The sequence below is a fragment of the Heterobasidion irregulare genome (genome assembly GCF_000320585.1).
Source record: "Heterobasidion irregulare TC 32-1 unplaced genomic scaffold scaffold_12, whole genome shotgun sequence".
Classification (NCBI taxonomy): Eukaryota; Fungi; Basidiomycota; class Agaricomycetes; order Russulales; family Bondarzewiaceae; genus Heterobasidion; species Heterobasidion irregulare.
The window spans coordinates 632,040-646,823 of record NW_009258208.1 but is presented as its reverse complement, the minus strand read 5'-3'; the positions used below and the strand labels follow the sequence as shown (position 1 = coordinate 646,823).

Genomic DNA, 14,784 nt, shown 5'->3' with positions numbered 1-14,784 from the left:
TGTACGAATTCGATAGCATTCCAACATGTTGTGTCTCTGATTCTATAGACCTGCAAACCGTCTGTTGGTTCAAAGGGTTTCCTTGTTTCAGTCCAACATGGAAACAGAGATACCGGTTATTTCCGCGATCCGCAAAGAAATATACAACCGCCCACGGCTAGGTACACAAAGTTCTATAACAGGCTAAGACTGGAAGTTGAAGCGTGGCGCCTAGAACAAAGAGAGGAGAAACTTCAGGGCAGCGGATGGAGCCACGAGGTACGAAGAGCGGGAACTAAGAATGGCACGAGCGGTTGCAGAGCAAGGTGGGAAGGCGAGCAGGCTTGGCGGAGACCAGACCACGGAGACGCCAAAACTCAGCGCTCAGCTCCAGCGAAGATCGTCACCAGCAGAATCACACAGCCTATCTGGTATTCTTGACATCCGCGAGCGCACCACTGTCCTCGAATCGGCTTGCGCGGAATGGAACCGAGGCACCGCTCGCGTCAAACATCTGGAATGTACTTGTTCTAGCGGTTGTCCGCGGATCAATCTAAAAAAAAAAAGGAAGGAAGGGAACATGCTTGAATGTCAAGGGGTTCGGCGCTACGTGAATCAAAAGTGAAGCGTTATACCCCTGGCGCACCGCGGTGGGTACAAAAATCCTGTGTATAATCATGCGAATCGCAAAGGTGCAGAATAAGATGAACATCTTCACAGACCGAATCAGAATGGATAATCTGCAATCAAATGACAGGGCTTACGATCGTAGGAGACGACAGCAAGCCTCGCATCAGAAACACGAGAAGTCGGAAAAAGAGAAGACTAAGCTGGACGATCGGATGGAGGTCGAAGCTATGAGGCGTCGTTAAAGCGTCGACTGATTGAGATCGCCAAATGAACGTAAGTTGAGGTTACTTTGCAACATGTATCGAACAATTGCCGGGGCATGTGGGTAAAAAAGACCAACGACGTACAGTCCCGTGAGAATGAGAAAAGCGCGCGAAGCCCTCCGCTCATAAACTCGGAAGGAGTGCGTAGGTCAGAGGTTTCCGAAAGGCTGATCTTCAGCGTCGTGGCCGTTTCGTTGATCTTGCGCATCTCCTCGTGTGTTGAGGCCGTCATCTGTTTGATAGCCTCGGCTAGCTGAGCAGTGGAGCGAGAGACGTCAATTTGAATCCGTTCGGTTTGGCGCGCTTGAAGAGCGTGTGTGTCGAAGAGGGACGAAGCCTCACTTGCAGATCGAAGAAGCTGCAAGGTCATCTATAATGGAATTTAAAGACCTGATAGCAATACCACTGTGAGAAGACTTCCCTGTTGTAGACTCTCCATATGGGTACCCATGATGGACCACTGGTTTCCTAAACCATCCTAAGGCGTAGTCATTATATGGTCATTACGAAGGCGGGAACAACGACATACTGCTAAATTGACAAGACGAACAAAGCTTTCGTCAGTGCTTCTAAACATTGCATCCAGCCGCAAAACCAAGTCTTGCTCGACATTTGACGTGAGAATGGTTAGCTTGTCCGAGTGCTGTATGCAAGCAACAATTACAATCGATAAACGAAAGCCAGGCCTTTAAATCCTACAGATCGCTCAATTGACCCAATCACAGAGTCTATCTGTCGATATATGCGTGTTATTAGACATATACGAGAGAAGAGTGATAGCACGTACATTGGAAAGAGCATAGACCAAATGCTCTTCGTTGCGCTGCAAGAGCTCCGATAACAGTGATTGGAAAGTGATTGTCGCCTGGTAATGTTATACACAGAGCAAAAGCACGGTTAAGTAATAAATACGGTACTTGGCGCAAAACGTCCTCGGTTTTTTCCATGACATTGGCTGAGATGACATCTATCTTTCTCGAAGATGCTTGCAGGCCGTCGATGACAGCTTGCGTCTCCTAGAGAGGAATGTCATCATCCGCAAAGTATACGATGATACTCCATTCGACTGACTGCTACAAGAGCACGCCAGTGCACGCGACCTTCTTCGTGTGTCTTGCTTAAATCAAATAGATAACGAATATATGCGACCTTCTCAAGCGTTGCATTCTTATATATCTCTTGAGCAGTGTCTGGACAAACTCGCTAGCTCAACAGATTGAAGTCAGCACGGAAAACAACATACCTATAGAATTTCCCCGTTGAAAGGCAAAGCATAATTGAGCTGTAAAACATCCCCGTCGTACTAGGTTAGAAAAGATTGAGACGACAAGGCTCACGAATCTCCCGAAGATAACCTGAGTAACTTGCCCAGAATTGTGCACTTCTAGAGATAGCTCTGTCCATAACTAAACATGAGCTCGCACAAAGAAATTTGGGAACGCTCACTCCACGCAATCAGCATATGGCATGTCTTGGAGAGCATCGGTCTTAGTGTTCAACGAGAATGCGGCACACTCCATAGGCGTGGACTGATATTGTGCTGTCTTAAGCTCGCAAAGGGTCATAGAAATAGCGGCTACAGAAATCAGCATAAAGCAAGAATGCATAGGCTGTATATACCTCTAACTCTACTGCCTTCATCCATATCAAGGTCCTCACAGCGTATGTAAATTTGCCCCGCAGCTTGTCGGAAACAGTCTGGCTTCCTATCTTGTAGTGTTGCGATATCTAAACAGCTGATTGTAAAAAAAAGTTTATATTGCAAATCCCATGCCTACCAGGTTTGCGAAATAAAGCATTGAAGTCCTCATTGCCGATGTCTAGGTCCTGGAAAACTTGTGGCGCATGAGGCATCAACATCGGCAATCAATCAAAAAAATGCAAAGCAAGTAAAACAGGGCAATACCAGTTGAAATGGCTGCTTGTATGCGCGGGCTTCCGAAAGCCGGTCGTAGACTCACATAAGGAGTATTCCTTGACACGACACCCGTGACACAGAGCGGGCCAAATAGCAAGTATTGAAACATCATAGCAGTAAATTCGGACCTGTGGATGTAACGATGAGTAGGAGAAGAGTCAGAGATTGGAAGATCTCGATTCTCGACCAACGGTGGAAGCTGGTGGAAGTCGCGAGTAATGTTCGCGGGCATCCCGGCCGTCAGTCGGCTTTCATATGTACCGATAGCACGTGGCTGGCAATGGAAACTGAGCTTCTATATGAGGGCTCTCCGCTTTCCATGTCTCTCACATCGTTGCTTCACGTCCTCCTTCGCGCCCATCATGTCTGCAGATGCTGTTAATGCTGCTCCAGGTACATTCCTTCATTTTCTTCCATGCACGATTTTTAAGGTGTAGTCACATGGTTGCCTAACTATGCGTTTGCTATTTACAGCGGCGGCTTCCGCACAATCTACCTTAATTGTCCACCACCTGAACAATTCTCGTTCTCAAAGGATCCTTTGGTTACTTGTAAGCTCATGCTTTCTCTTGGTATGTTTTGTGCCCTAACCTGCTGAATCGTCTCCAGGAAGAGTTGGAGGTGCCCTATGAGATCAAGCTTTACCAGCGCACAGCCGAGTTGCTTGCTCCCAAGGAACTTCTCGACATCCACCCCCTTGGCAAGTCTCCCGTAATCACAGATGGAGACGTAACGTTGGCTGAAAGTGGCGCAATCGTTGGTCCGTCCCTTACTTCACTGTGCTGCGTCATGCAGATCTAACATGTTTAACACAGAATATATCATCTCTAAATATGGCGGTGGCAAAGCTTCGCCTCCTGATGCCGGGAAAATTGATAACCTCTACTGTGAGTGATCAGCATGTCATTCTATTGAGGAGAGGATGCTCGGCAATTACTTATGGATTTTGCCCATACTCCTAGTCTCTCACTATGCAGAGGGCACATTGATGCCCTTGGCCGTCAACAAGCTCGTCTTCAGCATTGTTCCAGGGCGTAGCCCCTTTTTAATCAGGCCAATCGTTCGGACTGTGTTCGATCAACTCACTAACAGACTCGTTAATCCTCAACTCAAGAGAAATCTCGATCTGGCAAGTGACATAGTTCTTTGATGGGAAGTCGTACTAATCATGGTGATTGGTACTTAGGTGGAGGCTCACCTTGCCAAGTCCGGTAATTTCTTCGCTGGAGGTAACGAGCCGACTTCCGCAGACTATATGATGCTATTTCCCTTGGAAGCCTTGACCGCTCGTTCGAAAGAGCATATCGGGCCGAGGGTTCAAGAATGGGTCAACCGTATCCACGAAAGGTGAGCAAGTTGTGTTCCAAACTTTACAACAATATAAAGCTCAAGATTTCCTTCTAGGCCTGCCTACAAACGAGTGAGTGTGTTGAGCCGTGATCAAAATCGACCTAAATTGCACTCTATTTTCTAGGGAATCGAAAAGGGAGGACAGTACGACTATGCCTGATTGCCTTTGAGTAGTCGTGTAACGCACAGCTTCTCCCAATCGTTGATGCATCGTTCCGGGCAACGCATGCGCATTCCAAAATCAGGATTGTATTCAGGCTCATTTGGACAAACAGGCGCATAATTTTGAAAAGTCAACATTTTTTCATGAGAAACCAAGCTCTAAGGGGTTTTCAAATCGTGATATAAGAAAACAGTGGAGACGACGAGAAATGCTAGGGTTACATCGGGGGTGCCAGGGGCTAAGAGACAGTAACTGAAACAGTAAATAGGCGAGTGGTAGTTTAGTGATATGAGAACAATGTGTGCCGATGAAAGGATAGTGGGGAAGAGACAATCAAATGCAACACAAAATGAGAAGTGCGAAGTCGAAGTTGAGGGTATAGTGGATTGAGTTACATACAAAGCTCTATATGACGGACTTACATAGACAACGCACAGCAAGCAAACAAGATGATCGACGCGAAAAAACAGAGCCCTTGGGAAAGCGTATCATGGTGCACTGAAGGGTTCAATGACGTTCGTCAGGACGTGCCTTCCGATGGCTGCTGCCCCCAGAGTGCACCTTCGCTTCCCAAATTGCATGGCCCTCGCCTTCGACCCAGTTACCCGTGACGGGATCGCGTTCAAAGTCGCCGTCTTTGTAACCGAATCGCTGCTGCAACAGCTTCAGAAAGGGGTTCCGAAGGGCAGGATCCATGCGGACGCTCTCGCCGGGGTGGTAACTCCCAACACCGTGACGAGCAAGGCTCTCTTCGAAAAGGGCTTCATCGAAAGAGCAGCCACAGTTGAGGCGCCCAGGGGGTGCCATGCGCGGAGGGTGAGCCCGGCGTTCCCGCCGAGTGTCGTGCCACGCGCAAAGAGCATTGCCTGCGCGGTTCAAGGAGCAGAGAAGTTTGACTCGGGCGTCATACCTCGCTTTCCAGGAAGCGTTAAAGGTGGTAGGCATGGGAGATGTTGGCAGAGGGGTGGGAAGTCCGCTGACGGATGATGGTCCGGCGAACGATGCGCTGTGCATGGGGTTGGCCAATTCTGCCTCCAATTCCCGGATACGGATGCGAGCCGACTCGTTGTAAAGCTCTAATTGGTTGATTCTGTTGCGTAGACGGCGGTTCTCTTCATCAAGGGCATGGGCGGGGCGACTGGGGGAGGAGGATGCGATGCGTCCTTGGGTAGGGAAGGTTGCAGAGTGTGGTGTGATCTGACCATGCACCATCGACTGCGATGGGCGAACTTGCTCGAAGCCAAATTGATCCTGATAAGGGGAAGAGGCGAACATGGAGGATACAGACTGTGAATGCTGAGAGCTAGATGGTTGTGGAGGATATGTTCCGGGATTATAAGATGAATACTGTAAATAATTGTTCGTGGCATTGTCGGGATGAACGGAAGGCGGAGGTATATTGGAGAACGAGACAGGGGTACTCTGGTCTGAGTCACCTCCAAACCCAGATGATTGCATGGTGGCTTGGGGAGGGACGTCTGGTGAAGGATGGATCCATACCATGCCAGACGCGACGTCATATGTTGGACCCCTTTGTTGGGATCGAACATGAGCAGAGACATCACTAGTAGGCGAGGGAGACCCGGAGTAGTGTGACGCGGACGAGATATGTATATCGCCCATCGCGCCTCGTAGGCTCGAGGAAGTCATGTCGGAACTCGAAGACGGGGGTCGATGACCCATGAGTGAAGTCTAGTGAAATGGGCAGTCTACGTCAGAAGGGACGACAAACAACGTAAAAGCTGGGCACTGACCTGTCCAACAGCAGTGGTGAAGGTATATGACTGAGCGTCCCCTTCTGAGGATGAAAGACATCAGGATTATATACGTCGGCAAAATGGATGCGGACATACCGCTTTCCGTTTTGATCCATTGACCATAGTTTGGGTCTGCCATTTTTGAGGGATTTCCACGTGTATCCTTAGTTTGAGAAGCACGTGCCGGCGGGTAGCGCGTTTAGTACGTGTAAAAGAGAGATGCCGACGAGTAGGGACGGGAGTGAAGTAGAGATTGACAGGTAGCGGATTCGAAGACAAAGAAAGAAATTAGATAGTCGCCGTCGCTGGAGCGCTGGCTCAGCTATGACCTCGAGAGTCAGCTTGAGAGATCGAGAGCATGGTGAGGTCTGTTAAAAAGGAGGCGGCGTCGCAGCTTGTATAACACAGGCAGTGCAATCCACAGCCCGAGGGGCCAAAATTTTAAGGTCAGCTTGTGCTACCTGGACGATGGTGTCTCGCGACGAAGGATCAAGGGTCGCTAGGGACTATGATCTGGTGCTCTCGCCGATAATTGTTGAAGACAGTACGACAGGCTGTACACGGGAATGATTTAGTCCAACAATCATACGCGAGTAGTACCTTACCACTGGCACCAGATGAGAGAAATCATGGTTTGAAATGATCTGCTGGGTGTTGTGTGATGCCCTTTTACTCCTTTTTCCCACCCAATAGCGTAAACAGAAACCCGATTATAATCGTTGCGACTATCCCCGCCCAAGAAGGCGATGGCCACACAGGAAAGCCGCCATGATGCATTTTCCTCATCATTGTGTGTGACACGTACCCTTCGGCCGTTTGAGATGCTGTGGCGCAGGTTTGATGTTACGATACGGCAGTGCGCTGGCGCTCCGCCCTCCGACTGGCAAGATTTTCATCATATTATCAGAGGCGCTCGGGTTGAGAGATGTTCGACGGCCATTGAGAAAGGGAGATGGAACGTATCTCGTTGGTCTTCGATGGGCTCGGGAGGACTCGGGGAGGGCTCGGGCGGTCTCGGGCGGTCACGCGAGCCTTATAGTTACACGTGATCCTTACGACTCTATACCACATCTAAAGCATCCTCGAGCTTGAACGTCGCCAAAGCTATAGGAATTCTTTGTGACTTGAGCATAGCTTACCTCTACAAACATCGACACATATTTTCTGGTACTATTGATCACATTCATTGCAGACGCTGATGAGCTCAAGGTGCTCGATCAGTGATCACTGCCAGTGGCCCGACAAAGCCTGCGACCCAGCGTCAAAGGGCACAATTATCCAAACTGAAACCGATCGCCCCTTCTATAAGATCCCAGAGAGAGGTTCCCAGCTCCGAATATCAGGTACAAGATCTCAAGGAGATCTGCGTCCCCAAACTGAGGCAGTGTCTCTTGGAACCCCCCTGGCTCTAGTCGCCGCCCATTGACTCGTGCCGATCTTTTCAATTACTATAGATGCCATTGGAATGGGCGTATCCAGTGCACCGATATTCCTGATCAAGAGTGGGACGTCAAAGTGAGCTCACACTTCTCATGGCCACAACGTGTTGATTGTAGGTCGAGTAACTCTATTATTCATCATACAGGTTGTTCTCTGAATACTCTTCAGACAGCTTGTGACCAATCTACAATCATGTACTACGTGGGTGAAACTGTACTTTCCCGGATGGAACCGAGTTCGATGTAGTCTGCTACCACTTCAGAGGCATCTAGCCCGCGATCATCACATCAATTTTTTTATTGGGAACATGTCTTTGCGACTTGCCGTACTATCTGCGTCAACGGACCTTGATCGCTCGCACGCTCCGACTCCTTTCCCTTGCCACGTTGCGTTCCCGTTGTTCCGCAATCGCCGCCCCTCATCAGTCCTCGATCTTCTGACGATTCCAGGGTTACACACGGTCAGTGATTCGTTTCTGCTACACGGGGCGCACAGGTGAAAATTTCACGTTGTATGAAGCATAGGACTCGTACCGCGGCCAACATCCATGAGCCATGTGCATGAAAGGCAAGATCGTGTGTAGATCATTCTAATCAGGCTTGTGGAAAGGGCGTTGTCGACTCAGGTTTCAAGCCACTTGCAGCGACATCTCAAACACTGCTAGGTTTCTACCCCATAGTCCTTAGTAGATCCTCGCTCGCTGCGTAGGCATGCCGTCGGGCCCTCCGATCAGCAAACGGTGATCATCATTCTCCGTTTGTCTTGGTTCAACTTCGCCTCCTGCCTCCTTCCGACCCTGTATCATAAAGTAACAGATCTTGGCATTATTCTCTCTTCGTGGCGTGAATGCTCGCTGGGTTGTATCAGACCTACCTTCCGCCCTACTTCCACCCTGGGATGCCGACGAGCCGGGCAATGACTTGATCCACATTCAGAAAATCCACAAGCTTATGTCTAGATCAGGAATGAGTTGGGTATGCTGTCTCGATTCTGTACATAATGACCCCAATCGGAGGGAAGTGTAGGACACGTCATTACTGAAAATACCGCCATTCTATGCGTTTCCAGAGCGATGGCAATGTGCATCATCGCTAGGTAAGTACTAGGAATTGAGGTCACCCATCAAGTGATGCACTCGACTCGAGGCGAGTATAAGACTCTATGTTGATACGATAGCTTCCGCCAATGATGCACTTTTGAGTTATTCCATAAGCTTTATGACTCTAATTGCTGTGGGTAGAGGTCGACATCTCGCCAAACTTTCCCTTTTGGAAGGTATTGGCTTCAAAGGATATCAGCATATTGAGGAAATATAGACATAAGATACACACCTGGACTCCGGAGGTATGTTAACTTCACCAGTCGCGATGTCAATCTTCACTGTTCGAGTGATTTCTATGGCTGGCCTCCCGGGACATCTCGAGAGATGAATTTCATGCTTTGTCGATTAGCAGAAGTGCAGAGAATGCTTACATCCTGAATATTCGAGGCACAGGAAAACAATGAAACTGAGGACGTCCATCTTCCCCCGATTGGAGGTCACAGGAGTATTGCAGTATTTCTGCAATCTGGCATCTGGGTAGAGATTCGGGGCTACTAGTATCATCAACAACCTTCATGGCTTCAAAAGCAGATCAATGTCTAGAGAGCATTTCAACAAGAACAATAGACAGACCAACTTCGCTGGATGTATATTGAATGGTGGAAGTTTGAACGACTCCGCTCGTGGGGCAAGAGACCAGCGGACCAGGGCATGCATGTGCAAGATTCCAACGTGAAACCACGTGCGCGACTCCACCATCAAAATTGGATTTTCTTCCAATCGAACGGTTTTCCCTAAGCCCTCCACCAGCTCCCCTCTCCATTTTTCATCCCTTTTCCATCCCCCGTCTTTGCCCACAATGGTCTTTAAAGTCGCAGGTGAGCTCGAGCGGCTTTTTACATGCTTTGATGTTGATGTCATCTGTGATCATCGACCTAGACATTTCTCTCGCTGCCTTTGGTCGCAAAGAGATTGAGATCGCCGAGGTTGTTACAGCCAGTGTTTGGATGCACTTTGACGCTCAATAGATGTTCCTTTTAGAATGAGATGCCAGGGCTTATGTACCTCAGGAAGAAGGTGCAGTCAGTCTCAGGATATATGAGACAGGCGTTTGACATCACTTGTCCATACAGCATGGTGCAGCCCAGCCTTTGAAGGGGGCCCGTATCGCAGGATGTCTTCACATGTACGTCAAATACATGTTACAATCTTCTCACCTATCGGTCGATCTGTCATTGACTTTTGATCGACAATCTCAGGACCATCCAGACTGCCGTTCTCATCGAGACTCTTACCGCCCTCGGCGCAGAGGTTGCATGGTCTTCCTGCGTAAGTATCAGACGTCTAATCTTGTCATCACCGAAATCCAACACTTTGATCTTAGAATATCTTCTCGACTCAAGACCATGCGGCATCCGCGTAAGCTCGCTCACGATTGTTGCTGGTCACCGAATCTGACTTTCATGGATTAGGATCGCGGCTACTGGCGTTCCAGTTTTCGCTTGGAAGGGTGAAACCGAGGAGGAATACACTTGGTGCATTGAGCAAACACTCTCTGCCTTCTCTGGCAACCAGCCTTTGAACCTGATCCTGGATGATGGCGGTGATCTTACCACCCTTGTCCACGAAAAGTACCCTCAGTTCCTGAAGGGTCTGCAAATTTCCACGACATTACCCCTTTGGCATCTCTGATATGGGCGCCGCACAGGTATCAAGGGTGTCTCTGAAGAGACTACCACTGGCGTGCACCACCTTTACAAGGCCTTCCGCGATGGGAAGTTGAAAGTTCCCGCCATCAATGTCAATGACTCCGTTACAAAGTCCAAGTTCGACAATTACTATGGCTGCCGTGAATCGCTCGTTGACGGGATCAAGCGTGCCACGGATGTCATGCTTGCTGGCAAGGTTGCGGTTGTTGCTGGTTTTGGTGATGTTGGAAAGGGTGTACGTGGACTTTCGCATGTCGTGTCGAGTCATGTCTCACCCGTTTGTTTATCAGTGTGCTGAGTCTCTACGCTCTTACGGTGCTCGCGTCCTCATCACCGAGATCGATCCCATCAACGCTCTTCAGGCTGCGATGGCTGGATATGAAGTCACTACCATGGAGGACGCTGCTCCCCGTGCGAATGTGTTTGTCACTACTACCGGTAACAGGGACATCATTACCGCTAAGCACTTCGAGGCTATGCCGGAGGACGCTATCGTATCAAAGTAAGTCACCATTGTGTTCATCGAATACGTGGGCAAGGAATGACCGCTTATCACAGCATCGGTCATTTCGACGTCGAGATCGATGTCGCCTGGTTGAAAGCGAACGCCAAGCAGGTCATCAACGTCAAGCCCCAGGTCGACCGTTACACAATGGCGTCGGGCCGTCACATCATTCTTCTCGCCGAGGGTCGCCTGGTGAACCTTGGGTATGTAACCCTACTTGATAGAATGCATCTTCCTGTGTCGTTGACGTTACATTGATAGCTGTGCTACTGGTCACCCGTCTTTCGTCATGTCGTGCTCGTTCACGAACCAGGTCCTTGCGCAGATTGCTCTCTGGACAACTCCTGAGAAGTTCCCTCTCGGTGTACACATGCTCCCTAAAGAGCTCGATGAGGAGGTCGCTCGTGCTCACCTCAAGACTCTCAATGTCAAACTTACTACGCTCTCTGACGTTCAGTCCAAGTACCTGGACCTCCCCGTCAACGGTCCTTACAAGGCCGACCATTACCGCTACTAAGCTATTTTGCCCTTGTGTGGCAATCGTGGCCTCAACGCCGCCTCTCACCGACCGGAAGAAGGATGATAGAATCTTCAACGTTCCTTTCATATTGTGGTGTGTAGAGGACGAGTCTCAACGCTCTCGTCCGTAGGCGGAGGATATCGGGGCGAGTTTCGTGCCGCGTAGGTGCGGGGCTCCAAGGAAATTTGGGAGTGAGGCGGGCGAGGTTGCTGAGCTACTTAGAGTGGTATATCTGTCAACCGTTGTCATTCGTTGCAGGGGGCCTCAACGAGCCCCATATTTAATTCAATCCTTTCCAATTGGAGTCAGCTTCTGCTAAGAAGCAACGTCATAGCCTAAGTCGACTTTATCCGCTCAGGCCTTGTTTACCTTCGTCTACTCACGAATTGCCGAATGCCATGAACAAAGCTTCCACTTCACAATCAGAATTGGGAGCCTTCGTTGTCCTCGACGCTGATCAGTCGTTGCTCAGGGCAAAGCTCGGGGCGATATGATTGGCTCGGGCCGATGAAGCGATTGTATTTTCAGTTCCTCATACCTTTCTACCTAATACCATTGTCTTTTCAAGCCATGAGCACAGATGTATCATCTCTCGGTCCCATCGATCCCGTGTCCATACAAAATGCTGAAGAAGAGAAAGCTGCACCATGGATAGTTCGGAAGCTTGTTGGGGTGAGTCAATATCGGCTCGGAAGACTGATGGTAGAGGCAACGACTCTGCAGTGCTTGATAACATTCAGTGTCTAGATCGATTGTCTGTGCATACAAGCCGAGAAACCCTAGTGCTAATTCGTTATCATGATCACAGTCAATGACCGGGAGGATCGTGATATCGTCCTATGAGTCGTTGCGCGCAGCCGGAACTAGCGTGATATGTCTTTCCCCGGTATGTCCCTCCCATTGTGAATAATCTACATACTAACTTTAGCAACATCTTATACCCTCACCTCGGTACTTGCGCCGTAACGAACATTGCATACTCCTCCAGTGGGGCGATTCTTCGCCGTTTCTCTTACCATGCATCCGTTTTCGGGATCTCGCTGTCCATACCGTGATTGTTGCTACTGTCAGTGCTCAGATCTTTTGTTCTACTTTAAGGATCTCCATGCTCACGAAACAGGTACATTTTTGTAGGGTGGAGTGGCTGCTGTAGCCTCCCCCGTCATGGGAACTGTGACAGACGCTGTCATTTCCACCGTAGGGGACTCAATCCTTGTGGAAATCGGCATGCATGCTGGGTTTGACATCGGACTTAAACTTGCAAATGACCTGGTCATTGGCGAGCCGATAAAGTCTATGATACCTATCCACTCGAAAAAACTTGAGACGACGAGCGTCAAGACCATACTGATCACGCTCAAATTCAAGCATACTTTCGAGGATGCTTCTCTGGGTTTTTACAGAAGTAGCGTGCACAAGTGCGTGTATTTTGGCGACAATTTAAATAAATAAAAACAGTTGATGATGAAGGTGATTCCATTTTCTAGGGATAATTCGCTCTTTGCGACTGTGAAGGATTATTTGGCGGTTGAGAAGGGATGGTTCTCTCCATACCTGTTTGCGAGTGGCCGAAGGCCGATCATCCCTCGCTCGATGAAGCCTGATATTGTCTTCTGTCATGGACCGTTTTTACCAGGTAGTAAAGCCTTTACGTTGGTCGTGATATTTTATTAATATTTTATTAATCGCTTGACTTCCAGGTGACTACAAGATTGGCGAAACTCTGCTTGCTGAGTCGGCCTCCGCGTTCATCTTCGCCGCTCCTCCTCCCACGTCGCCACCCGCTCCCGAGGAGCCTCACGGACTGAACCGTCTCTACAACTTGAGCCTTCCTTCGCTCTCCAATGTCTTCGCTCGCTCTCGTACTCCCTCTCCGGAGCCGCAACTCATTGCGCTCCCGCTGCCTCCCACACCTCGACGCTTAGTCCTTGTCATTGTCGGTTTGAAGCCTCACCGACACCTATGGACGACGAGTGCACGGCCCGGCGAGAGTGTGATTTACTACCAGTTGTTGAATGGATGCCCTGCACTCGTGGTCCCCGTCAAGGTGGGCGCGCCCCTTATTGCGTGGGACGGGCTCACACTTGAGCACTTGTGGAAAGTAAAGTTGCCAGAGGGCGATGAGGTGGGAGAACCGGGTAGTAAGTTTGAAGGTATCGTGAGTGTGTTGTACGAGTTTTTGGACATGTGTGTCGATTGGGCGAGGGTTATTCTTGAACCTGCAGGGACAGAGGAGGAAAAGGGAACTATGAACGAGAAAGCGCCGGAGGATGAGAAGAAAGATGCGGTCAAAGCGGCGCTCAGATTATTCGTTGCCGGCGCAATCAGGAGCGGAGAGAGTAAGGCAGTCAAGGATGAAGTGGAGAAGGAACGATCTGGAATCGCAATGTGGCGGATTCCTTGATTGTTCAGATGAAGATGAAACTGGTGAGAAACTCAACTGGGATGGTCTTCCCATCCCAAAATACTAATCACGACCGCAACAGATGCGGAGAAGTCACCGGTGTATTTATGGAAAAAGAAAATCAACGGCGGCGTTTAGGTACTATGCTCGAAATCGAGGACAAGGCTGACCATATCTACTTAATTCTATCAGCTCGCCGGCTAGACCTTCTTACCCGAATCTGATACCTCCCTACTGGAAATATCTTGAGCAGTGTACATGGAGAGTTTCACGACTTCGAGAATATCCTTCGCTCCTGATAACATCATGATCGTCGTTGCGGTTTCGGCTTGACGCCCCGGTATATAGGAAGTCAATTATACGGTGTATGAACATACTTCGCCAACTTTGATGTCAAGCCACTGCCGTCAGAAACCCTTGTTACATTGAAATCCTTGATTGTGCCTACAGCCCTAGGAGACGTGATAAAAACGAAGTCTCTATGTAAGGCTACAACTTCTTGCTACGGATGTGCAACAGATCGTCCTGCCACTATGATTCGGAGTACGACGCAGACCTTTTGTGAGAACCAGATGTGAAAGCACTGAGAGACGTACGGAACAATGAGAGCGCCCGACCCACGTGCTTGTACTGATCGTAGTAGACAGCGCTCTTGAGATGAGGATGGGCTGATGGACCGGCACTGTCGCACTATCAGAGAAAAATGCACAGTCGCAGGTGGCATCGCATTTCAAGTTTGCGCTAATTGAGGAAACAGTGGAGCAGGATAGGTCATGTTTGCAAATTTTGGATTTCGTCTCAAAAGTCGCATGAACCATTGAACCAAATTGCGGCTTTAGAGGAGCTGAGAGGCATGCAAAGTTGGCACATGCTTGCATTTTGATGGCCCTTCAGGATGAGTCGAAGCATTGCTGAGCCTGATCTTCCACGGCAGGGTCTCGGCGTGTAGTACGCGTGAGGTACTTGTGGTACTACTAGTAGCAGGAGCCCGAGGTGTCCCGAGGTGTGGCGGAGGCGCAGTAGGCGCACGCTATTCAATGAGTCACCCGGTTTATCAGTTCCTCATTCCTTCCCATTAACCGCTCTCTCTCATCCCATAACATA

At 49.3% G+C, this 14,784-nt stretch overlaps 7 protein-coding genes across 7 annotated transcripts; 3 read left to right on the top strand and 4 right to left on the bottom strand.

Moving 5' to 3' along the window:
- Window positions 1-403: 403 nt before the first annotated feature.
- HETIRDRAFT_106523 (uncharacterized protein) lies at window positions 404-1,242 on the bottom strand (the record flags this gene model as incomplete). The annotated part of the gene is made up of 4 exons (XM_009553820.1): window positions 404-532; window positions 626-691; window positions 744-859; window positions 957-1,242. The coding sequence occupies 4 exons, from the start codon at window positions 1,240-1,242 to the stop codon at window positions 404-406; spliced, it is 597 nt and encodes a 198-aa protein (XP_009552115.1).
- Window positions 1,243-2,180: 938 nt separating this feature from the next.
- Window positions 2,181-2,580, bottom strand: HETIRDRAFT_329426 (uncharacterized protein; the record flags this gene model as incomplete). The annotated part of the gene is made up of 3 exons (XM_009553819.1): window positions 2,181-2,268; window positions 2,319-2,448; window positions 2,493-2,580. Coding segments are annotated over 3 exons (306 nt in total), but the record flags the coding sequence as incomplete, so codon positions are not given.
- A 665-nt stretch (window positions 2,581-3,245) lies between these two features.
- On the top strand, window positions 3,246-4,300 carry GST5 (glutathione S-transferase; the record flags this gene model as incomplete). Its single annotated transcript, XM_009553818.1, has 7 exons — window positions 3,246-3,341; window positions 3,400-3,550; window positions 3,606-3,677; window positions 3,753-3,919; window positions 3,977-4,137; window positions 4,195-4,210; window positions 4,265-4,300. 7 exons carry the CDS (start codon window positions 3,246-3,248, stop codon window positions 4,298-4,300), a joined length of 699 nt encoding a protein of 232 aa, XP_009552113.1.
- A 510-nt stretch (window positions 4,301-4,810) lies between these two features.
- Window positions 4,811-6,199, bottom strand: HETIRDRAFT_329849 (uncharacterized protein; the record flags this gene model as incomplete). Its single annotated transcript, XM_009553817.1, has 3 exons — window positions 4,811-5,995; window positions 6,058-6,101; window positions 6,157-6,199. 3 exons carry the CDS (start codon window positions 6,197-6,199, stop codon window positions 4,811-4,813), a joined length of 1,272 nt encoding a protein of 423 aa, XP_009552112.1.
- A 2,537-nt stretch (window positions 6,200-8,736) lies between these two features.
- Window positions 8,737-9,074, bottom strand: HETIRDRAFT_244204 (uncharacterized protein; the record flags this gene model as incomplete). The annotated part of the gene is made up of 3 exons (XM_009553816.1): window positions 8,737-8,782; window positions 8,832-8,918; window positions 8,974-9,074. Coding segments are annotated over 3 exons (234 nt in total), but the record flags the coding sequence as incomplete, so codon positions are not given.
- Window positions 9,075-9,347: 273 nt separating this feature from the next.
- HETIRDRAFT_412215 (uncharacterized protein) lies at window positions 9,348-11,579 on the top strand. The gene is made up of 11 exons (XM_009553815.1): window positions 9,348-9,420; window positions 9,482-9,528; window positions 9,584-9,619; window positions 9,676-9,728; window positions 9,802-9,871; window positions 9,927-9,961; window positions 10,015-10,193; window positions 10,251-10,486; window positions 10,542-10,753; window positions 10,810-10,959; window positions 11,018-11,579. The coding sequence occupies exons 1-11, from the start codon at window positions 9,402-9,404 to the stop codon at window positions 11,271-11,273; spliced, it is 1,293 nt and encodes a 430-aa protein (XP_009552110.1). The 5' UTR covers window positions 9,348-9,401; the 3' UTR covers window positions 11,274-11,579.
- Window positions 11,580-11,846: 267 nt separating this feature from the next.
- On the top strand, window positions 11,847-13,680 carry HETIRDRAFT_329465 (uncharacterized protein; the record flags this gene model as incomplete). The annotated part of the gene is made up of 6 exons (XM_009553814.1): window positions 11,847-11,948; window positions 12,085-12,162; window positions 12,265-12,342; window positions 12,411-12,694; window positions 12,764-12,915; window positions 12,977-13,680. The coding sequence occupies 6 exons, from the start codon at window positions 11,847-11,849 to the stop codon at window positions 13,678-13,680; spliced, it is 1,398 nt and encodes a 465-aa protein (XP_009552109.1).
- Between the last annotated feature and the right edge of the window lie 1,104 nt (window positions 13,681-14,784).

Excerpts from the sequence above, each read along its gene's own strand:
- HETIRDRAFT_412215 (XM_009553815.1), top strand. Across the intron at positions 9,962-10,014 it reads CAAGACCATGCGGCATCCGC|GATCGCGGCTACTGGCGTTC; the intron begins GTAAGCTCGCTC and ends TTCATGGATTAG. Across the intron at positions 10,487-10,541 it reads TTGGTGATGTTGGAAAGGGT|TGTGCTGAGTCTCTACGCTC; the intron begins GTACGTGGACTT and ends TTTGTTTATCAG.